Source organism: Cucumis melo, chromosome 12 (genome assembly GCF_025177605.1).
Source record: "Cucumis melo cultivar AY chromosome 12, USDA_Cmelo_AY_1.0, whole genome shotgun sequence".
NCBI lineage: Eukaryota > Viridiplantae > Streptophyta > Magnoliopsida > Cucurbitales > Cucurbitaceae > Cucumis > Cucumis melo.
In genome coordinates this window covers 1,530,305-1,555,293 of record NC_066868.1, presented here as the reverse complement: position 1 = coordinate 1,555,293, position 24,989 = coordinate 1,530,305, and the positions used below count along the sequence as shown (strand labels likewise).

Here is a 24,989-nt window from a genome sequence, read left to right as displayed (position 1 = left end):
TCAACTCCCCCAATAACTTTCATATAATTATTACAAACTTAACTTAACTGTATGACAAAAAGTGATGGTGCAAAAAAAGAAGGAAAAAAAACAAGATTTAAGACAATCAATATTTATTTTATTGACTACTATAGGAGGGACTATAATGTTATGTACCTCTAATATTACTATAATAACTCGTACTATAATATTTTTGTACCCAATCAATTTATTATAACTCACTAACTATAATAACTACAATAACTCACTATACGCACGGATTTTAGAGGGATCTTAGATTAAACTATAAGTTTCACTTTTGGAAAGACAATAAACCAAATGTTGTCAATTTAAAATTTAAGCAAATTGCAAAAATCACATGAAGTATGGTGGTTTGTTGTTATACCATTCAACTTTTAAATTTAAAAATTAAGCCCTCAAATATACGCAAATGTTAAAATTTTAACAATTTTACGAGTTTAAGTATAATTTTACGATTTTAACAATTTTACGAGTTTAAGTATAATTTTTACCATTGAAGGGTATAATTATAACTTCTACCATACTCCAGTGATGGTTTTTGAAGCTTGTCCTTAAAATTACTTATAAGGTGTCTATAATTTCAAACTAAGAACAATTTACTTTAATCCTTCGTTCAGATTTCATAAAGTTAAAGAAATGTTTTTAAATCTCATGATTTGAAACCTAATAAATAATTTTAAATTATTTATTTTTTTTGAAATGATAAAATTTTGAAGCAAATGTATTTAAAAATTATTTACTAATATACGTTTTTATCCACGAATGTGTTAATTGAAAATTGAAAAACAGTAGAGTTCGATTATGCAGTCAATGTACTTTGAAATCCTATAAAATTATAGGACATTTTTTGTCAATATTTTTTTTTTAAGTAAAAACAATAATTGAAATTATTTTATTTCGTGGATGACAAACGACGAAATTTATTTGAACTTCGTTATGAATTGAGATTCTGCAAAATCCCAAGATTTCAAACAAAATATAAATCTTAAAATTATACGATATACATAATTTATTTTTAAAATGGTATTGATGTGACATATAATTAAGGGATATAATATATAGAATGAATTGAGATGATGTTTTGTAAATATGTAAGTTATTTTGAATATACAATTTCTTTATTTTCCGGATCGTCGGAAGGAACAATGGAATTATTTGTTATTGCTTCAACAAATTTTAATTTTTATCGAAAGTTTTTCATTTCACTCTTAATATACTTTCACAATTGTCGAGTAACTCTATCACCATTTTCACTTTAAACAAAAGTTAGACTTATTAGCTTTTTGGCTAAATAACCTTAAATCGATAAAAGAGTATAACTTAAATAAAAGGGAAACTTTTCTAAATATAACAAATTAGTGAAATATTTACGAACGCGTAAGAAAGGCATAAATTAGCCATTTTTTAAATATTACACATTTGTCATTCCATTTTTTTATATCTTTTTATCCTCTTACTTTTTTTTTAATCGTTTGTACTCTTCTTTTAGCTGCGATTTTTTTTTCATTTTTTTAGATTTTGGTAACCAAATCTATTTGTTTTTTTTGTTGTTCTCTCTTTTTTATTAGTTGCGTGTATGCCTTTTTTTTTTTTTTTTTTTCATTCTGCATGCATTAGGTGCGTGCATGTCTTTCTTCCATCGTATCATTTTTCTTCTTTTATTTTTTGAAATTTTTGAAAAAATTGGTTATGCATTTAAATTAGAGTAACAAAAACTAAAAAATTGTGTATAAAAATATTGAAAAAAATCGTTTACACTAAATTTTGAAAAAAAAAAACCGTTTAAATTTGGGGTAACCAAATATAAATAATCGTATACCAAATTTTGAAAAAAAAAAGTTTAGATTTAGTGACGATCATGTACCCAAATTTAAACGATCATGTAACTCAATTAATTAAATGATCGTGTAACAGATTAAACGACATAATTGAAAAAACAAATATAAACGATCATGTATAAATCCGTTACCAAATATATTATGCGCATTGTTGACGGGACGTTTTTGGTATTTTACACGTTGGGTCTCTAGGTTTTTTCCATTTTCGGAATTGTAATATACCGTGTAAATACTTCGCTACTTTTTTATATTTTTGAAAAGACCCCTAAATAAAAGTACATGAGTATAAATTAAATTTTAAACTATGAAAGACAGGCCTAACATTTTTTGGGATTTTACATGGTTGACTTATTTTAAGACCCAAAACGTTAAATAGCTAATTTTTTAGAAGAATGCTAAATGACCTTCTGCCGATGTCATTGTTGGATAAAATTACAAATATGCCATTAACTTATTTATTCATATTTCCTTTTTCAATACAACCACAACTTCTCTCATGGCCCAACTTCGGATGAAACTTTTTTCCCTCCTTCATTGCTCTTTCCCAACAATGAGCACTTTCAAAATGAAAATCCCAAATCCATGAGCATAAAGCGAAAGAAAAATAAAAAACAGTAAAGAATGTGAAACTAAGAGAATCATATACTTAGGAGGACCAAAGAGCAACAACAGTGTTGAAGATGATTGATATGCAATAAGCCGACACAAAGTGAAAGTGGGAGAGAGAGAACGGGACCTAGAGAAATAGCTAGAAATATAGAGAGAGCGATTTATGAGTGAGAAAAGAAGGAAGAGACCGAAACTGAGAGAGACCCATATAGAACAAGAGATATGAAGAGAATAGTTTTGACATCAAGTCATTCAACATTTTTTAAAATTTACTGTTTTATTTGAATTTTCTTTTTTGGGCTACTTAATATTTTGCCCAAATTTTGGGTCATTCTTACAAATTTCCAATAGAAAACATTGTTATTGAAAGGGTGAACTTTTACTTTCCCAAAAAACCAAAGATACAAGAATCCGAGATGATGCCTCTCGGCACTGCTCTCTTCCAATACTTAAGTACCTGCAATCATAGTCGCTCGATTTTCTCCTAGCTTCATACTCGAACACCCGCCAAAACCGGTAGAATCAAATTGAGGCAAGTTTGGGCGGTGACACTCCGAAGCCGAGAGAGAACGGAAGTCCGGTGGCAGAATTCGTGATATGAAATGGACCCAATTGTAGCAACAAAGGAGCTTTCATTTCGTGTCGGTTTTTCCGGTCACAGCGGTCATCTCAGGATCGAGCCTCTTTCAACTGTCGAGCGCTCCAGCCCGATTCGATCACTCCCGGATTTCATACTTGTAAGTTGTGCTTTCTTAACGTATAGCCCTTCTTGAAGCTTACTTTTGGTATGTTGGTGCGTGAAATTCTGTTTTGCAGTTGATTGTGCTTTTCATCATTCCCGTTTTAAATTGTTTTTAGGGTTTATAAACGTTATACCATTTTTCCTTTTTGAGTATTGGGTGTTTAGAAATTCTGTAGTCTCCCGCATATAAGTAAGCTCGGTGTTACAATATCACTATAGCGCGCATTCATGATTAAATTCTGCGGCACTTGCAAGGTTTAGCCGGCAAGGCGTAGGCAATGGTAAAAAGGGCTTTCTTGCAACTTTCGCCCACATTTGTTCGAAAATGATTTATAAAACGTGGTTGGTGAAAGCATTTTAAAAGCATTTAACTGCATTAATAAAACGAACCATGTGTAGGCCTGCAAAGCGTAGAAAAGGTCTAAAATCATATTGATTGGATCTTCCTGGACAGGTTTTTGAAAAAGGAAGAGTTTGTTAGTGGAGGATGTGAATTTGGAGTTGTATGAGGATTTTTGTTTGCTTGTTTGAAACGGAAACAAAACTTTTCATTGATGAAATGAAAAAGAAGCTAATGCTCAAATTACAATGAAACATAAAAAGCAAAATGAATCATAGGACAAGGGGATCAACATGCGTACTAGGATATCTCAACTAGGTTGACACAACCATAACGTCCTCATCATGTCTACAAAGGAAATTCTATCAATGAGATAGGATACAAGTTTTCAGAAACTACAAATACAAAACAATAAATATGTCTTAGATTTCAAATATCGTAATTATATTGAAGAGACGAAAACATTTTAGTTAGGCAAATATCCTATTGGAGTATTTTGTGAAGACTTTGGATTGGGAGCACCATGTTGAGCCTAAGAGTTGTGTGAGGAATGTTAGTTATGTCTTTCTTGTTAATGGGAGGTCGAAGGGTTTGATCAAGGTCTCCAAAGGTTTTACATGTTGTCAAATCCTTAATTGATTAGGATTAGGATTAGGATTAGGATTAGTTTCCTTGATTGATTATATTTATGATTAGTTTTCTTGGTTTATTAGGGTTAAGATTGGTTTACTCTGTCAATTAGGGTTAAGATTAGTTTGCTTTCAAATTCTCTATAAATAGAGGTATGGTTTTGTTGTATTGATAACTTTTGATTCATAATGAAGACTTTTTAGTATCAAAGTAGCCTGATAGAACCCGAACTTGTAGAGAATGAATTCATAGAAAAGGCCAATGTCTTGTTTCGCTGGCACACTAAACATTGTTCACAATATTTTTTTATGTAAGCCTTCATGCTTTCCTAATACAACTCACCTGCTATTCTTTTGTAAGTTCGTAAAAATCCAGAATGACCTCTCAGGGCTGAATCATGATAAGCTTGTAAAATTGACGGAATCAAAATGGAAGATTTTGAGACTATTAGCCGATCCTTATATCTCAACATGCCATTCTGAATACTGAATTGTTGTCATTCTGCTCCTTTTCTCCGCTTAGTTCAGTTATCATCTTTTGCAGCTTAGCATCCTTTTCTACCTCTTCTTTAATTGTCTTTAAATCAATGAGAACTGGGACTATAATACTGCACAATTGCGCAGATGGAGGCATCCTCGAGAGAGCTTTAGCTGCCTTATTCTCAATCCCTGGTTTATAGTCTACCTCAAACGATTAACCCAAAAGCTTAGCAATCCACCTTTGGTATTGGGGTTGTATTACTCATTGCTCAAGCAAAAATGTCAGAGATCTTTGGTCGGTTCTCACAATAAATTTTGCCCCTAATAAGTAAGGTTTCCACCTCTGTACAGCCAAGACAACTGCCATTAACTCTCGGTCTTCCTCAATCTCTCATTGCTAAGGTGTGGCTGTAAAAATCTATTGGCCGTTTAGATTGGATTAACACAGCTCCTATTCCAAAGCCAGATGCATATGTCTCAATTTCAAAAGGCTGATCAAATTTTGGTAGTGCTAGAATTGGTAAGGGCATCATTGCTTTCTTTAGTTTTCCAAATGCCTCATTAGCTTCTTCTCTTCATTTAACCCCCCTCCCCCCTTTTTAAGCAGCTGAGTGAGAGGAGCAGCAATAGCTCCATACTAGTGCACAAACCTACGGTAATACCCTGTTAATCCGAGGAATCCACAAGTTTCTCGCACATTCATTGGTTTGGGCCAATCAGCAATAGATCTGATTTTTTTCTGGATCCACTTCCACACCATTTCCAGATATAATATGCCCTAAATATTCCACTCTTGCCTTACCAAAGCTACGCTTCTTTCTATTAGCATACAGTTCATGTCTCCATAGCACTGCCAAAACTGCCTCCATATGTTCCAAATGTTCCTCAATGTTCTTACTATAGATCAATATGTCATCGAAGAAGACCAAAACAAATCTCCTCAAGTAAGGTTTGAATATTGCATTCATCAATGATTGAAACATAGTCGGAGCATTAGCCCAAAAGACATCACTAAGAACTCATAATGGCCTTCGTGCGTTCGAAAAGCAGTCTTTTCTACATCTTCCTCAGCCATTCCGATCTGGTGGTAACCAGGTTTCAGATCAATCTTGGTAAATAGCAAAGCTCCACTTAATTCGTCAAACAACTCTTCAACCACTGGAGTGGAAAACTTATCAGGGACAGTGACATTATTCAACACTCGGTAGTCCTCGCAGAACCGCTAACTACCATCTTTCTTCTTAACCAACAGTACTGAGCTTGAGTACGGACTAACACTCGGCCTTATAATACCTAAAGTGAGCATTTTCCCCACTAGCTTCTCCATTTCTTCTTTTTGATGGTATGCATAACGATAGGGCCTCACATTTACAGGGTTAGTGTCCCTTTTTAAATGTATGTGATGTTCGACGCTTCTTTTGGGTGGTAATTTCTCTGGCCAGTCAAACACATCCATATACTGATCTAACACGGTAGTTATTAGCCCTTATGTGTCACTCTCTGTATCCACTTCTTCAAGAACTGTTTTATTTAACAGTGCTACTTCTATTGATCTACATTCAATCAGGTATCCATGATCATGTTCTCCCCATGTCTTCATTAAATTCTTCAAGCTCACTGTCGATGAGGCTCGGGTTCCCTTTAATACACACTTGTCTTCCATTATCTTGAAATCTTAGAGTTAAATTTTTCCAATCCACAACTGTAACTCCCAACGAATAAAGCCACTGCATACCAAGAATAACGTCCACCCCTCTCAATTCTAATGGCAAGAAATCTTCCTTCACACTCCACTCCTTCATTTGCACTTCCAAGGATTCACATATTCCCTTTCCTTGGATAGCTGTCCCTAACCCTAGGATTACACTATAATGGGCAGTTTCCTTAATTGGTAGTTGCAACAATTTCACCAATTTTTCAGGCACAAAATTATGAGTGGTCCCCCAGTCAATTAAAATTAGCACAACTTTATTCTGTAACTTTCCTCTAACTTTCATAGTTCCAGGATCATTTAGCCCCACCACGGAATTGATGGATAATTCAACACAGGCTGCAATGTCTTCTCTTATTTCTACCATCCTCTATTCTTTATTTTTAGTTTCAGCTTCCTCAATGATTTCAAACTCCTCATGGTCATTTGTTTTACCACAAACATTCCAAGGTCACATTGTTTCTTCATCTTGCACTTGTGATCAGCCGAGTATTTCTCATTACATTTATTACATTTAAAACACAGTCCTTTTTCTCTCCTAATTTGGAACTCAGCATCAGGTAATCGTTTAGACGATCCTTCTTTGCGCACTTCTCCAGCATTTGAACTCCTCAGAGTAATAGTTCTTATGAGAAACAAAGTGTTTCCTTTGCTATCATTCGTGGAATAATTCACAACAGATTTCACATTTGCTGAAGGTTGTGGTGGATATTTCCCGCCAGAAAATCCATTCAAATTCGCTTCTCCTCTAATGATTTCTCTGTTCTCAACCAATTCAGCCAACTGCATCATCTCAGCTAGACCTTTTGGTCTAGAATGCTACTTTTGCCCTAATCCATGGAAAAAGTCCATTCATAAAGGTTTCTTTCACAACTCTTTCTTGTAAGTCCGACAGTGGAGCCACTAGCTTATTGAACAGGTTTCTATATTCTTCTACTGTTGTTTCTTGCCGAATTCTAAGAAAATGGCCACAGATGGATCCTTCTCTAGTGGATTGAAACCGTACTAATAGTCTTTCTTTTAAATTGGACCAGTTCACAAACTTCTCTCTTTCCTCTTGCAAACGATACCAATTAAGAGCTAGACCCTCAAAACTAATAGTAGAAACTATGAATTTCTCAGATTCAGTCAATTTATGTATTTGAAAATACCTCTCAGCACGGAAGAGCTAGGAATCGGGATCTTCTTCGGTGAAAACCGGCATTTCCACTTTCTTAAATTTGCTTCGATCTCCTGAATTTTCATCCGTATCGGCTTTTCTTTTCGGCTCTGTTCTCTTCGATTTGTTGACTGAAAGTCGCTTCGTCCTCCTTCGATTTCTTCGCCGACGACTCCCGTAATGCCGACTCAATCATTCGATCAGTCATCACTGATCGTTCCTTCGCATTCGTCTCCATATATGAAAATATGGCTTGCTGTTGCTTTTCGGTTTGTAGACGCATCAGTTCCAGATTCTTTGTAATTTCGATCAATGTTGCTTCAATCACCAGCATCTTACTTAACTCTTTCTTCTTTCCGGTAATCTCTTGATCAAACATTTCCATCCTTTCTTCAATTCGTGTTTGAACCATCGTTAACTCGCTTCCTTGGATCGATGCTCTGATATCAAAATGATAAATCCCGAACTTGTAGAGAATGCATTCACACTATATTGATGAAAATAGAATCAATACAATGCAATTGAATTGAGTGAAACTCAATTCAATGGTTAGGGCACTCTTGTTCTTCTCTCTCTCAAGAAGTAACAAGCCAACTAATTTCCTCCCCAAAACATAACTCCTTTTCCCGCCTATCAATTCTCTATTTATACAGACCCCACCGACCTACTGTACTACTCAAACTTTAACCACTAACTAACAAATACAATCTATTACAATATAACCCACAAACACATGTGTCACTTCACACGTATGACTTCTTTTTATTTCTCTTGCTGTACTGAAATATTATTGGAGGTCTAACATAGCCACTCGAACCTACATTGATTGTTGCGGGTGGAAGACTAGGAAACTCTTGGTGATGCTGATCAGAAAAGGGAGCTTCATGAGCCATAGTTGTTGCTGATCAACACACTTAAGGGAGCTTCATGAGCCATAGTTGTTGCTGATCAACACACTTTTAATTAGCGGAATCCTTCAAATTCAACAAAAGAAAGAAGAAATAGAAACCAGATATTTTGCTAGTATGGAATGCTATTGATCAATGAATGCACCCAAGAAGAAATACAATAGTTGGTATAGGCAAGAAAGTTTAATTTACTCCCAAAACTAGTGCTACAATTCCAACTTAAATGATTCGGAAGAGGAATTTCAACATCCCAACATTGCTCATGCTCAATTTTATAAAGAATTTATCTAGATCTATATTGGATAGTTGATTCTAGTGACTAGTGATGCTGAAGAATATTTGAATACAATTCAAGAAATAAAAACAAATTGACATTACCAAGAAAGAGCTTTAAGATGTAATAAAAGCAACCAGCTTTTCCAAGAAATCAATGTGAGAGTTGGGACTAGATGATTCAGAGTGTGAAAATTATTATGGTCAACATAAAAAAGTATCCATGAATCATTAGTTCGTCAATTCACAGGTTGAAACAAATTCAAGAACTAGGTCAAATTCTGATCAGAATGTGAATGAGGAACGCTGGAAAGGAATGGATACAATCTGGTATAGATTGGGAAAATTCAAGAAAAGCAAGAATTGGCTTGAAGTTGTGAATTTGCGCAGAAAAAATCAATGCTTATTGGTTAAGAGAATAGGAAAAGATCACCAAGGAACTATAAAATTCTTTCAACTACAATTAATATCTTATCTTGCACAGAAAACTCCTTGAATCCTTTGGTAAAAGAACACCAATAGGACGACTTTAAACTAGCTAATTCAATAATTGCAAAACACGAATGGGCTTTCCCCTGAAAAATACATTAACTTATTTCCCTCCATAATTAAGAGAGAGTGGGTTTGATTGTGTTAGACAATAGAACAAGAGCATTTAGGTTCCAAACTGGGCCACTAAGAAGCTGCATAACATTATCACACAATTTATTTTCTTAACATACGAGGTGTTTGTTGATCTTAACATTTCATTTTGTTTGTTTGTTCTCTTAAAACGCGAGAACAAGTTTGTTTTTTTAGGAAGAGATAAAATGATGTGGTAGGACTAGAGTAAATTAGGATATCTTGGTCAAATCCTTAATTGATTGAGATTAAGATTAACTCTTTTGATTGGTTAAAATTATGCTTTGTTTCCTTGGTTTTTTAGGATTAATATTAGTTTATTTAATTATCTAGGATTAAAATTAGTTTGCTTGGATTAATATTAGTTTATTTAATTATCTAGGATTAAAATTAGTTTGCTTTCCAATTCTCTAGGAATTGTCTTCTTGTATCGATGACGTTTGATTCATAATAAAGATTTTGATTGTATTCTTGGAAATTTCTCTCCTTTTATCCTTTATGCTAGAACACCTATCCCATCTGCAATTTGCTAAAAACTATCTCTTTTGTTTAAGGAGGAGTCATTCTTTCTTTTGAACTACATCCATGTCTTCTTTGAGGCCATGTTGGGGGTTAAGATTGATCGGCACAAGTGTCAAATTATGTAGCTTAATTGTGGTTTGGAGAAGCTAAGTAGGTGGGCTAGTATTGTGGGTTTGGACCTTGGGTCCTTCCCCTCCTATTTAGATCTCCTTTTTGGAAGCAACCTTAGATTCTTTTCTTTTGGGACAAGGTGATGGATAAGGTTGGAAAGAGATTCTTACTTCTTGGAAATTTGGTAACGTACCTTGATCCACTTAGTTCTAAGTGGCATTCCCACATATTATTTTTCACTGGTCAGAGCCTATGCTTGGCTTGTAAGAAGATCAGGAGCTTATGGGTAGCTTTCTGTGGGAAGGAGAGGAGAAGGTGAAGGGGCATATTGGGTGAGATGGTAGGTAATAGGGAAGCCCATGCACCTTGGGGCTAGAAATTGAAAATTCAAGTATTTGCAACAAAGCTCTTTGGCTAAATGATTTTGGCACTTTTTGTTATTTGGCTTGTTTTGTTGTATTTTTTTTTTGTCGTATCTTGTAACTTAAGAACACATTTGTACAACCTATAGAATCTATTATGTTTAAATGTGGTTGTGCATTCCGTTGGAGATGTGAGTTTGGAAGGTCGGTGTGGAGTAATTTCTTTGAGGTGTTTGGCTTTATGTTAGCTCTCCATAGAGTTGTGAGTGATATGATTTGGGAGTTACTCCTCCATTCTTCTTTCGTGAAAAAGGGTCGATTCTAATGGATCCCTGAGGCATGTGCTTTGTTATTGGATCTTCGGGAAGAGATAAATTCAACTAGTAGAGTGTTATAGGCTTGTGAAGTAGGTGTTAAGACAAGAGGGCCAGAACATCATTATCTTATTGGAAACTAAAAGAAGCTCGTTTTGTAATAGGATAATTGGTAGCATCTGTAAGAGTAGAAGGGTTGACTGGGAGGTCTTAGATTCAATTGGGTCTTACGGGGGTATCCTTATAATGTGGAGCACGAGATTCTGTGGCCAGGGAGGTGGTTAGGGGAAATTACTCTATTACCATCTCCTTCTTGGATAATGATAGAGAAAGTGAAGAGTTTCTGGGTTATAGGGGTCTATGGCCCCTCGAGAACTAGGGTAGGGAATCTTTTTGGGAAGAGTTGGGGGATCTCTGTGGTTATTGTGGTCCGAAATGGTGCACTGTTGGGGACTTTAACGTTGTTTGCTCTTACGATGAAAATGTGTCTGGTGGTAGAAGCACTGGATCCACGAGGATGTCTAATAATTTCATTGATGATAGTGGTTTGTTTGGACCCTCCATTGGTTGGTGGCAAGTTTATCTGGGCTATTTATAAGGTTGCTTCTAGGATTGATAGATTCTTAATATTTGAGGCTTGGAATGATAGGTTTGGAAGTCTGATGCAGGTGAGAGGGCCTAGAGTTACGTGGCCCATTCTTTTGACTCTTAGTTCCCTTGAAGTAGCGAGTCCTTTCTGCTTTGAGAACATGTGGCTTGAACACCCTTCCTTTAATGCAAACTTGTCATTTTGGTGGAGTACGATGGTCCAAGGAAGGTGGGAAGGTTTTCGTTTCCGTTTCATGGAAAAATTGAGAGCTTTAAAAGGTAATCTCAAAGTTTGGAGCAGAGAAGCTTTCAGAAATATTCGTACAAAAAAGAAGAATATCATTGCTAGAATTGATGAGATCGATACTTTGGAGTTGGAAGGCCCATTGGATAGTTCTTTAAAAGGGTAAAGAAATAACTTAAAAGGGGCTTTTACTAACATGGTTAGAAAGGAGAATAATAGTGGCATGTACTAGCGATAGTGATCGAGGAGGAGGTTCCGGGGTTTAGAAAGGCGGTCTTCAGTTGCAATAGGTCTAAATCTCCCGGCCTGGATGGTTTTACTTTTACTATGGCCTTCTTTTAGGATAATGAGATCTTCTTATGGTTGATTTGGTGGGGCATTTCTAAAAGAATCTTTTCGAGAGGGGGATTTTAAACTGTTCTTTGGCGGAAACTTTTGTGTGTTGAATTGCAAAGAAGGAGAGTGCTAGTATGGTGAAGGAATTTAGATCGGTTAGTCTTATTATCAGTGTTTACAAGATCTTGGCTAAGGTCCTTGCTAATCAGTTAAGGAAGGTGATGTCTTCTACTATTTTCGAGGTGCAAGGAGCGCTTTTGGCTGGGAGGCAGATTTTGGACTAAGTTATTATAGACAATGAAGCCATTGAGGATTATCGGTCCACGAAGAATGAGGGTGTCTTGCTTAAACTCAATTTTGAAAAGGCTTATGACCACGTTGATTGGAATTGTTTAGATAAGGTGGTGATGAAGAAAGGATTTGGGCTGGCACAAACACATCAATTTTTGTGGGGTGTCGGTGTCAGATACATGTTGGACACTGATGTGTTCAAACATGGTCTTAACACAAAAATATCCATGTCCCTTTTTATTATCTTTTTAATATGGGTCACACGATGACACACATAAGACAGGCTAGGGACACACATACAAAAAATCCAAACCTTTTAAATGAACCGATGGCATTGGAGACGTGGTTGGAAAAAGAAAGGAGATTATGGTGAAGAGAAGCGTTATCGGTGTAGGAGAAGGGCAGAATCAGGGAGGGACAAGGTGTGTGTGTGTAGAGGGTGGGCGTGCATGAAAAGGGTGGTTGATAATAGAATAGTATGTAGGGTTAGGGTTTTTTTTTTTAATTTCTAATTGGGCTTGTGGGCCTTATTTCATATGGCCCGGGTTTCATTCCTAATAATTTATTGATTTTGTCTTCTTTTAAATGCTCTTTACTCTTTCTTTATCAGTTCCTCTTTAGAAAACAAGCATTATTTTTAACAAATTAATTATAAAAGAACTAGTGTTTTATATAATTAATAAAAACTGGTATTTTAGAGAATTAATAAAAAGTATTATTTTTAATAATATATAATTAAAAAAAAAATAATGTGTCCCCAATGAGTCATGTCTTACATTTTTCAGAAATTGGGCTATTGTTGTGTCGAGTTGTGTTTGTGCTTCGTAGGATTTGCGTATAAGTAGAGGATGTGGATATGGGGTTGTGTTAGGAATGTGAAGTATTCCATCCTTATGAACGTCGAAGGGGTCGATTCAAGCTTCCAAAGGACTTAGACAAGGGGTTCCTTTGTCCCCCTTTTTGTTCTTATTAGTCGGCTCATTTTAAAGGGGTGGATGGTAACTTAATTAATCCATTTAGTATTGGTGCGAATGAGGTGGCCTTGTCTCATCTTCAATTTGTAGATGATACAATGTTGTTTTGCTCGGGGAAAGAGGAGGCCTTTTTGATCTTTAACCATATTGTGGGTTTCTTTGAAGATTTGTCTGGTCTCAAAATTAACATGAACAAATGACAAATTTTAGGTATTAATAGTGACCAAGAGAAGCTTAAGAGTTCGGCGGAGAGGTTTGGTTTTAAGTTTGGCTCTGTTCCTTCTCATTACCTTGGGCTCCTTTAGGGGAAACCCAAGAGCTACTTTGTTTTGGAATCTTGTTTACAGAAAGATTTGGAAGAGACGGGTGGAAGAGAGGGTTCTTTTCTAAGGCTGGGAGACTTACTATGATTAGATATGCTCGTAGTGGCATTCCCTTGTATTTCTTCTCCTTGTTTTGGGCCCCTAGTTCGGTTGGTAAGAGTTTAGAGAAATGTATGCTTGATTTTCTTTGGGAAGGTGTTGGTAATATATAATTAAATTTGCCTTCAACCACCAGCTTAAGCTTTTGGGTGAATTGACAGTTTAATATGGTATCAGAGTAGGTGGTCTAGAGAGGTGCTGTGTTCAAGCCCCTGCATTGTCGTTTCCTCTCCAATTAAAATTAATTTCCACTTGTTGGGCCTTTCAAAATATTTCAGCCCACAAGTGAGGTAAAATTGATTTCCACTTGTTGGGCCTTTCAAATATTTCAAGTCCACAAGTGAGGGGGAGTGTTGGTGATATATAATTAAATTTGCCTTCAACCACCACCTTAAGCTTTTGGGTGAATTGGCAGTTTAATAGGAGTGGACGAAGGGAGGGGTTCTCACTTGGTTAGTTGGGAGGCCGTTGAGTCAAGGGGCCATAAAGATTGGTAACATAAGGATCCTTAACAATACTTTGTTGGCGAAGTGGTTTTGGCGCTTTGCCTTTGAGCCCGAATCCTTATGGCGTTGCATCATTGTGAGCAAGCATGGCATCCATCCTTTTGATTGGGTGGAGAAGGGGTTGAAAGGCACACACCGAAATCTGTGGAACGACATTTCTTTTGAATTTCCGACCTTCTCCACCCAATCAAAAGAATGGATTGGTAATAAGGATCCTTAACAATACTTTGTTGGCCAAGTGGTTTTGGCGCTTTGCCTTTGAGCCTGAATCCTTAGGCGTTGAATCATTGTGAGCAAGCATGACATCCATCCTTTTGATTGGGTGGAGAAGGGGTGAAAGGCACACACCGAAACCTGTGGAATGACATTTCTTTTGAACTTCCGACCTTCTCTCTTTTTACTCATTGTATCATGGGGGACGATGAGGAAACATATTTCTGGGAGGATCAATGGGTGGGGAAGAGCTCTCTTTGTTCTTTGTTTCCGCGTCTCTATCACTTGTCCAATTTTAAAAACCGTCCAATTTTAGAGTTTTTGAGTTGGTTCGAGAATCCGGTGTCATTTTCTTTTGGGTTTTGTTGTCATCTAACCAATAGGGAGATGACGGAGGTTGCCTCTCTTCTTTCCTTTCTTGAGGGTTGTTCTTTTAGGGAAGGGACAAGGGATGTTCATATTTGGAGTCCTAACCCTAGTCAAGGTATCCATGTAAGTCATTTTCTCCTTGTTGTTGGATCTGTTTCCCATTCGGGAGTCTGCTTTTAATGTGGTTTAGAGGATTAAGGTTTCTAAGAAAGTTAGGTTTTTTGCTTGACAAGTTTTGCTTGGTCGTGTGAACACTGTGGATTGGCTTGTTAGGAGGAGGACTTCGCTTGTCGGTCTTTCTGTTGTATTCTTTGACGGAAGGCGAAGTAAGACCTTGATCATCTCCTTTGGGATTGTTAGTATGTGTGGGCCATGTGGAGCTCCTTTTTGTTGGAGTTTGACATTAGATTTGCTGGTTAGAGGAGTATTTGTGGTTGCTCCTCCATCTGCCTTTCAGAGAGAGACCGCTTTTTGTGGTTTACTGGGGTGTGTGTTGCGATTTGTGATATTTGGGGTGAGAAGAATGATAGGGTGTTTAGAGGTAGGGAAAGGGACCCTTGCGAGGTTTGGTCAGGGACTAGATTTAATATTTCCCGTGGGCTTCGATTATGAAGACCTTTTGTAATTATTTGCTTGGAAACATTTTACTTAGCTGGAACCCCTTCCATTAGTTGGTGTGTATTGGTGGGTTTTGTTTTTCTGTATGCTCCTGTACTCTTCCATTTTTTTCTGAATGAAGGTTGTTGCTTTTATGTAAATAATAAGTGGTGTTTGGTCCTTTGTTGGATTTCCTGTTTCTCTGAGTTTTTGTTTCGAAGTTCACTTGCAATTATTCCGATTGCACAATTGAAGTCCATCTCTTCATTGGGGGCAATATAACATAACAGTAGAGGGAAATATGTTCTTCAATTCTTCTTGCATATAAAGATGCCCTATATCTTTGTTTTTCCTCTTCAGCGTGGAGATGCTTCTTATTGATCAAGGCATTAGTAATTTTCCTTATATGGAATGGCTGAATTTCAATCCCTATATTTTTATTTTGAAGAGGAAACAAATCTCTTTTTTTGAATAAAAAGAGGCTACTGTTCAAAGTACATAATGATTATACAAAGAGCAAAAAAGAGAGAACCTAGGGATCAAGAGGCGTACTCGGTCATCTCAACTAGATTGATACCCTCTTAACGCCCTCGTCATATCCAAAACAAACTATCAAAACTGATAAGAGCATAATATGTCAGCTAGTTTTCAAGAAGGTACACAACAATTACAAAAATACAATCTATAAGAAAATATAAACGGGAAAAACAGCAACAACTGTTATTTATAATGTTGTTTTCTGAACAAAAGGAATGTTTCTTAATTGCCATTGAGGCGTCAACTTTGCGTTGTATTTATTTTTTTTTAACTTTTGGTTGAAATTCAGCCACCTGCATTTCCTAAGGAAACGCCTGAAACGATAAAGAACTACATAGAAGAGACTTATCTCCAACCAAGGTTAGACCCTGATGAATTCTCCCCTGAAAAAGTGGGAAGACAGTGGGATTTTGATTGGTTTGAAATGGCAAAAGTATCCTTGGATCCATCTCCGCCAAGATCTGTTGTGGTTCCTACATGGGTGTTGCCATTTGAACGGCCCAAGAAAGATGGAGCTGCAGGAGGGACATGGGAACCTGATTCTCGGCAGGTACTGCTTGATTGTTCAATCGATGTTCTCAGCTATATGTACTTATGACCGACTTTACAACCTGACTCATATCTTTCTTTAGGTGGATGTTTCTGAGTTAAACGTGGAAACTCAAGAATCTGGTTCACAGCCACGAGTGCCAGGACCAGCAAAAGATTTTGTAAGGGGAAGCATAAATAATCGTCCTTTTCGACCTGGGGGTTTGGACGATTCCCAATCTATTGATAGAATTCTTCCTGATGCAGCTTCTAATGGTGAGTGGGTTCATGAAGTTCTTAATGGTGGCCCTGCTCAATTTATTTCACCTATTTTAAAGCAAGGATTGGACCTCGGTGATCTCAAGGTAATTTCTCTTATCTTTGAGAAATATCAAACAAAATTCTGTTGCTGAAGAATCTGTTGACTTCATTTATATTAATGTTTTGCCTTTTTTTTTTAATTTTAAATTTGGATCACTAGGAGTATCCTAACTCGTGGACTGTTTATGAGAACCAAAGTTCATCTTCATTCAAGACGTCGCCGATTGAAAACTTGGTTTGTTTTAATACCTGTCTCATTTTAAATTGTTGAAAAGTATTTTTCTTTATGGAGAATATTTATTGATAACCTTCCTTAATATGCATTGGTAATCAAGTTATCCTGTTTCTGACGAGCTATCTGCCAATATAACAGCAGAGTGAATTGTCTGTACAATTTGATGATTTATTCAAGAAGGCATGGGAAGAGGATGCCATAGAATCCGTGGAAGATGGTGTGTGCGCTGGTATCTGTAAACTGAAACACCATTTTGAGTTATAATAGGATACAAGGATAAAATCATAACAAAGATTAATAAAAAGAAGAGAGGAGCACATAATTCTAAAGAAGTAATGAATGCATGCCAATTGAAATAGATATCTTGACATGAAAATCCTTCAAACATTTTGCATTCGTGCTTTGAAAATTGACCTTCATCTTCTTGGTTGAAAACATGTCGTCTTAGGGAAATTTATACACTTATAAAGCTTTGAAGACTGGAAACAAGTTGACCACTATTTTTGGTTGTTGATGCTTTGAGAGGTTGGTATGGTCGTATGACATAACCGTCTTCTAATGCACAATAGGTGCAAACATGATACACTGGCATGAAGGAAAACTTTACATAAGTAAAATGTATTCCTTTAATGAAAGTGTAGTTCTTGTTGTTTGACTCCCTCTTTCGATCTTTTGTTCTCTATTATAATGGTTGTGAAGGTCAATCACCGAAAGCAGAATCTATCAAGTCTGAAGCTCAGGTACGTGAGCTCGAAGCCATTAGCATTGCACCTGCACCTGGAATATCTGCGTTGGATGAAATTTTGTCCCTGGAATCTGGAGGATTTTCATTAAGTTCTGATCAAGCTACTGATGGTGGAGCGCAAAAGAAGGAGGTAAGTAGTTGTCTCAATCAGCTTTACGTGTTAGCTTTTCATTCATTTCTCTTTGTCACTGTTGTTTGCTTTGATTGATGAGCAGGCTTGGGTTGTAGTTGGTGGCCGTGAAGACATTTCTTTGCGCTTTCATGACCTTGTACCTGATATGGCCCTTGATTTTCCTTTCGAATTAGACACATTTCAGAAGGAGGTAGTTATTACTATTACTTTCTCAAGAAGAATCTAGTTTTATTTCTATTTTAAGGTTTAAAGATACAGAATATTAAAGTAGTCATAACATATTAAATTTACTATAAACCAAAGGCAAGCTTGGAGTTTAGTGGTAGTTTAACATGGTATCCTAGCGGGAGGTCTGATGTTCAAATGTTTGTAAATGCCATTTTCTCTTCCACTAAAATGAGCATTTTTTATTGGATTTTGTTTTAATTTCAAACTCACAAGTGACAGTGTGCTAGATGATATATAACTAAATTTACCTTTACTTACTAGCCTAAACTTTTGGGTCAATTAGTAATTGAAGATGGTAGCTTTTGATCAATCAGTGATTTAAGATGGTAGCTTTTGGATCAATCAGTGATTTAAGATGGTACCATAGCAGTATGGTCCAAGATGTCCTGTGTTTATGCTCTTGCATTGTTGTTTCATCCTTATTTACTATTAATTTTCACTTGTTGGACCTTTTACATATTTCAAGCCCACAAGTGACGGAGAGTGTTAGATGATTTATAATTAAATTTATCTTTACTCACTAGCTTAAGCTTTTGGGTCAATCGGTGATTTAAGACAATAAGTGGTAGTATGAACAAAAGATTAAATTTGTTGATGTATTCAAAAGAATTTCTTTTATTAAGAGAGAATAGCCAAAAACTGAACTCAGCCGTATATATAGGCTTGAGTGAACATCCTAGTGGGAAAACTGAAGCTGTAAAAATTACAAGAAATCAAGAATAAAGGGTATTTCTCAAGATTTGAAGAAATACTCACCTTAAACAGGAAACAACCCGGAGAAACTGAATCCTATGGAGTGTTTCTAGAAGTTTGTTTTATAGAGGTTGATTAGGCCTCAGGGTAGCAGTATTGACAGTGAAGAAAGGTTATGCTTGGCTTGGTTAGGTGCTTCTATTTTTAAGGATGCAACTAAATCCTATGGAGCGTTTTTAGAAGTCTTTAGCTGCTCTTATCGGCTTCTATTGTTGTTCCAAGTTATTTTCCCCCTCTCTCATCAAGGCATATTTCCATTATAATTTCTTTGTTTTTGTTCATCCTTTCACTCCTTTTGGAGTTTACCTTTTGAGCACTAGTGAAAAATTTCATTGCACTGTTAAATATATAATGGATATTATGAGACATCATTTTCCATCCATTCTGTCTGCCACCCAATATAATTTCATATTTTAAATACCGGATTATCTATCTTTTAATGGTTTTCTTGATAATTAATATTATTTACTGTGTAGATTTTTTTGTAAGACCAAAATCTTTTATTTGAAAGAAAAAAGGCCAATCAAAAGATTCATTAGTTGTCGAATGAATAATATTTTGTTATTATCTTGTTGCCATTACAGGCTATATATCATCTTGAAAAAGGAGATTCTGTATTTGTTGCTGCACATACTTCGGCTGGAAAGACTGTTGTTGCGGAGTATGCGTTTGCTCTAGCCACCAAAGTATGAGCCAATACATCCAAATTCACTATCACCTTTATGAATAACATAGCTGAACCTGACAGTTGGCCATGCACCTGAGAGTTTTTTTTTTTTTTTAAATAATAAATAAATAAATTTGTTTTTGAGTATTCTTATTCATTGTAAGTGGAACGATTTCATCTTTTTGAATGCTAAGATTTTACTTCTGATTTTAATGTCATACAGCACTGTACTAGGGCCGTATATACAGCTCCCATCAAAACCATCAGTAATCAGAAGTATAGGGATTTTTGTGGGAAATTTGATGTTGGACTTCTAACTGGCGATGTTAGCTTGAGACCAGAGGCTTCTTGTCTTATAATGACCACCGAAATATTGAGGTCAATGCTTTATCGAGGTGCTGATATTATTCGTGATATTGAATGGGTAAAGGAGCTTATTACGTCCTAAGTTTTTGAACTGTAATTTCCTCCCTCTTTGAGGACCTTTTTCTGTTTTAAATTTTTGCTGTAAATTTTAGTTTAATTATATATATACTAATAATATTTTTTCCGCTTGCATGTTTATGGAGATAGGTTATATTTGATGAAGTGCACTATGTCAATGATATTGAAAGAGGTGTTGTATGGGAAGAAGTTATCATTATGCTTCCAAGACATATCAATATTGTCCTTCTTTCAGCCACGGTACTGTTCTTCATTTAAGTCTCTACTGATGTGAAGGAAGGCTACCTTCCAGATTTTTCCATAGTCATAGTTTCAGTTTTCTTTAGCCACGATATTCTACCAATAAGATATCCTAAAGTTATAGCATTATGGACTGTAGTGCTTGTTAATCTGGCAACATAGATTAAATTTTCACCGAGTACAGTTTATCTCCAATTTTAGGTTCCAAACACAATCGAATTTGCTGACTGGATTGGTCGGACGAAGCAAAAAAGAATTCATGTCACTGGGTAAGAAGCAAATTGAGATTTCTACTCCCAGCAATCGTACTTGGAAGCTTCAGGAGTTCTTTAACAGATACTAAAAATTTATCAAATATTTTTTTAACGAAGTGTTTTGACTTAGAAATTTGTATGGCATTGCAACTTCAAAAAATAGTTTTAAGATCCATATTTGGATTATACACGCAGCTAAAATTTTATGATAGGACTTATTTTTCATGTCCTTTTCTTTTCCCTACGTGCTTTACTTTGTGGATGCTGTAAGATCATCTTTGTGTGATTTCTAGTTACTTGTCTTGACATGAATGAATTTATTTATCATTTTTTTTTTTAGATTTTTTTTTATTTCTATTGTCTCAACGTTTGCCATTATCAGGACTGCAAAAAGACCAGTACCTCTGGAGCACTGCATATTTTATTCTGGTGAATTGTATAAAATATGTGAAAGTGAAATTTTTTTGTCTCATGGACTAAAATCTGCCAAAGATGCATGCAAGAAAAAAAGTTTGAGTGTTGTTGGCGGCGCTGGTGGATCTCATGCTGGGGCTTCTGTTGCAAATGATGGAACAAAGAATCGAAAACTTGAAAGTTTTAACAGAAATAAACAAAATAAGCATTCAGGTTCCCAGAATTTAGGGAACTTTTCAGGAACAAGTTGGGGTAATCAAAAGAATGGAGAAGGCCATAACAATTGGGGATCAAGGAGATCGGATGCTTCTTTGTGGTTGTTACTTATTAATAGGCTCTCAAAGAAATCTCTATTACCCGTATGTATTCTAAACCCTTTTAACACATATTTGTGACTTGTGAGTGCTTATATATTTGTGTATATATACAATATGTAGATGATTCATTTGGGCGTGTAATGTCCTAAGTTAATTCAATCTTGAAGTAGCTAATCATGTCAAAGGCTTCTGTTCACGACTTTTTTTTAATAAATAATTCTTTACTAACGCATTTTTTACTGCTATTCATGTATTATACAGGTGGTTATATTTTGCTTCTCAAAAAATCGATGTGATAAATCAGCTGACAGTATCTACAGTATTGACCTCACTAGTAGTTCTGAGAAAAGTGAAATTCGCATCTTCTGTGACAAAGCATTTTCTCGTTTAAAAGGATCTGACAGAAGCTTACCTCAGGTTTGTACATTGGATGCCTGGCTAATTAATTAAGGTTAAATTATAAAAAATACTCTTGAACATGGAGTTTGTTTTAATTATACCCCCCGAGCTTTTTGAAGTTTAAAGTTTGTTTCACAATAATCCTAGCAAATGTTGTTAAATTCGATGACAAAAATTTGTATCTGCTTATACATGGCTAAATCTAAACACATACATAAAAATAATGGAGATCCGGAACTCATCTGTGAAACCATGTCTGGTGTTATCTTCCTCCTTTCAGCCTCACACCTCCAATTTTCTGTTATTTCGTTTATGTTTGTTTATTAATTTTTTTTGTGCTCCTAACCCTCGAATTTACTTCCCATATGTGTTTAGATTTGTGCACTAAAGCAACACGTTAGTGAACAATTTTTTTTATCCATAATAAGATAGTAATTTATTGTATTTCAAGAGAAGTTACAATATATCATTAGTCTTTAGAGAGGCTCCCCCAATGCCAAGTCCTACAATAGGAACTGATCCACCCTTTCTAAGGTCCATAACTCCCTTTATTTATAATTATAGCCAAGATACCACTAGTTAATTACTCATAATATCCTCTACTTATATTAATATTATGTATCTCTGACTCTAACCAGCACGCATACTAAGAAAAAAAACTAGTACTTTCACACTAACTTGACCCTTGAAAACACACCTTGTCTTCAAGGTGTGGATTGTATTACCATTATAATTAATATCCAAACCTCAAAAAAAAAAAAAAAAAGAGCATTTTTTTTGCCGCCGCTATGATGACTATGTCTGGCGGTGGCCATGAGTGGTGGTGGTTTGAGTAGGGGATGGCAAGGTGCAGTGGTGGGCGATGGTCGGCTAAGAATAGCAGCAGCGACAGTGGGTGGCAGAGGAGGTGGGTAGCCGGGGTTGATCTTTTTCTCTCAACATTGGCCAATTGGTGTCATGTTGGGTCATCTATTTGAATGCAACTAGAGGGAACAACCTAACCCAAAACTTAAAGAAGTATTTTGGCGGAAGATTAAAAGTTACTTGTGAAGTGGGTCTCTTAGCCAATAATTCAGGCCAACCCATTCCATGTAAGCTCAATCAACGTCTAATTTTAGCCCATTCCAAAGAAATTTATTAAGCCTATGCCCATAGTAACAAGATTTCCTTCCAAACTTATCTTCTCTCCTACAACGCACATGACTAGTAGATTTCACCCACAATTCCCTTTTCATGAAAGTTGGATGGGTACCTTCCTTTCGACTTCACCTCTTTTTGCACTTTTGCTTCTTCTGGTGCTAACCTCGGTCTTCTTTTATTTTCTTTTTCTTCATGATCGTGGACCTTTGATTCCTCTAATAGCTCTCTACATCTCGATTCGGTGCCTTCACCAAAGCTGCTTCTCTAGCAACACATGCCGACATTGCTGACAATGGACTCTGTTTGCCTTTTCCATTCTTTTCTTCTGGACCTTGTGGCTACTAAATCTCTGTTTCCTCCACAATGGTTGACAGCCCTCCTTCGGAAAGCCTACCTTTGACACGCCAGATGCAATCTTATCCGTTTCACATGTTGTCGTCAAACTTCAATCGATCACATATTTGCCTCCCCAATCATTCTTCCAATTCCAGCCACAACTCTTTTTGATCCCTTCTACATCTCCTTTGTGCTTTCTCGTTCGCTTCCTTATGATAAACACTCTGATTCACAATTTTTTTCAACCGACTTCTCATTCTCTCCTTGGTTTGTTATCTTGTTCTCTCCATCTTTGTTCCTCTCTCTTTTGCTTATTCGACCTTGGCTTCGTTGACCCTTCCTTTCCTTTCCTGTTGCCGTGTCGATTGATTTTCCATCACGTTTTTGGAGGTCTTCTCAAGTAAGATTGATGCCCTCCAGCCACTCTTTGAACTTGACCAGGTTGTTCTAAAATAACATGGTTTTCTTTCTTTGCCTGGATAGTTTCCGGTCATTTCTCTTATCTTTCTCTATCTATGCAACATTAATTGAATTCTTCAAATCTTTTTGCATTGATTCTAGGTTTTTCCATTCCTCTAACTGTTCTATTGTATATTGTATTGAATAATTAGAACAATCAACATGTCTTTACAAAGATGAATAAATAGACACCAGAAAATCAAATTGTTCGAAATGCATTTTTGCTCGCAAGCTTCTTGAAGATTTTTACCCTCTTAAGGATTGACCTCATGTGTGTCCCTACCACTGGTAATAGGCTTACCCTCTAAAACACTTTTGGATTCAAATTCGGAGCAAAAAATAGATGCTCCCCTAAACAAACATGAACAAACATGCTTTGATAACAAGGAAAGTCACCAAAGCACAAGGAACAAAAAGATAGCAATATATTGCAATATTAGGAGAACTTACAATAATATACTAGTAGCCTTTTGAGAGGCTATCTCTTTCCCAATGTCCTAAAAACGAAACTCTAACTGAAATGATCCACCCCACTAAGGTCCACAGCTCCCCTTATGTATAGCTAAGGCACCCTTAGTTAATTACCGGCAATACCTCTGACTAATATCATACTAATCATACCCATATATACTCAATTTACTAACAAAAGCCTTCAGGGTTTTGAAAAAAAAAAACTCAAACTTCAATATTAAATTGAAACTTTTGAAAGTTCAAGTGTATAATTGAAACAAACCCATAGTTTAGCGGCATGTTTTATTATTTAACCGTTAAAGAATTATTCAATGAAGTTTATGCGATATGTTTTAAAAAGATACCATATACTTCATACAGATTGTTCGAGTTCAAGGACTTCTTCGTAGAGGCATTGGAGTGCATCATGCAGGTCTCCTTCCAATTGTTAAAGAAGTTGTTGAAATGCTATTTTGTCGTGGTGTGATAAAGGTAAAGTTATCTTCTAACAATGCCTCAATTGCCATGTTTTTTATTAATGAAAAAGAATACACTTTTGGTCCATGAAATTTGAGTTTGGTAGCATTTTAGTCCTGGTTTCAAACTCAACATTTTATCCACGAAGTTTAAGTTTGGTAGAATTTTGGTTATGATGTTAGTTTTCCATTAATAAGCTTTCTGGTCACTTGTTACTAGAAAATTTGATGGCAGTGACCAAAATGGTACCAAAGCCAAACCTTAGAGGTTAACATGTCGAATTTGAAACTTCAGGATCAAAATGCTGCCAAATTCAAATTCCGTGGACCAAAAGTGGAACTCTTTTAATTTATTATCTTTCACGTACGTTGATTTGAGAGTTACAATTGGCATATTGAGAGTTTACATAGGCTCTTTTACTAACTAAATTCATTATATACGTTGGAGTTTAAGTGATAAACTGATAAGAGTAGGTCTATGCCTATCTATATTTCATTGCAGGTCTTGTTTTCAACAGAGACGTTTGCAATGGGAGTTAATGCGCCAGCAAGAACGGTGGGTGTAATTGATCACCATGGATTGTAATTTGTAATTAAAAAACATTATTACGTATAGTAGGTTTCTCGTGGACATAATACATATAGATATGTATCTTCAGATTCAAGTTTGTTTCATGTATTGCCTTGATTATCTGTCTTGTTGATGACTTGGCGCCTTTGTATACCATCAGCA

General features: G+C 36.0%; 1 protein-coding gene across 5 annotated transcripts in view; it reads left to right on the top strand.

Moving 5' to 3' along the window:
* The first annotated feature begins 2,786 nt into the window (after nt 1–2,786).
* LOC103497098 (DExH-box ATP-dependent RNA helicase DExH11) overlaps nt 2,787–24,989 on the top strand; it is a 40,464-nt gene continuing 18,261 nt past the window's right edge. The window contains exons 1-16 of one of the 5 annotated variants that reach the window (XM_051080393.1): nt 3,063–3,205; nt 4,804–5,179; nt 16,007–16,267; nt 16,350–16,610; nt 16,727–16,801; nt 16,940–17,030; nt 17,501–17,676; nt 17,762–17,869; nt 19,245–19,346; nt 19,551–19,751; nt 19,901–20,011; nt 20,213–20,280; nt 20,648–21,038; nt 21,258–21,413; nt 24,162–24,272; nt 24,759–24,812. In XM_051080393.1, the coding sequence (XP_050936350.1) occupies nt 5,126–5,179; nt 16,007–16,267; nt 16,350–16,610; nt 16,727–16,801; nt 16,940–17,030; nt 17,501–17,676; nt 17,762–17,869; nt 19,245–19,346; nt 19,551–19,751; nt 19,901–20,011; nt 20,213–20,280; nt 20,648–21,038; nt 21,258–21,413; nt 24,162–24,272; nt 24,759–24,812 (2,220 nt within the window). In that variant the 5' untranslated portion in view covers nt 3,063–3,205; nt 4,804–5,125. Of the gene's footprint in view, nt 3,206–4,803; nt 5,180–16,006; nt 16,268–16,349; nt 16,611–16,726; nt 16,802–16,939; nt 17,031–17,500; nt 17,677–17,761; nt 17,870–19,244; nt 19,347–19,550; nt 19,752–19,900; nt 20,012–20,212; nt 20,281–20,647; nt 21,039–21,257; nt 21,414–24,161; nt 24,273–24,758; nt 24,813–24,989 lie in introns of all 5 variants that reach the window. The other 4 variants (XM_051080390.1, XM_017046626.2, XM_051080392.1 and 1 more) reach the window with 4 other exon arrangements.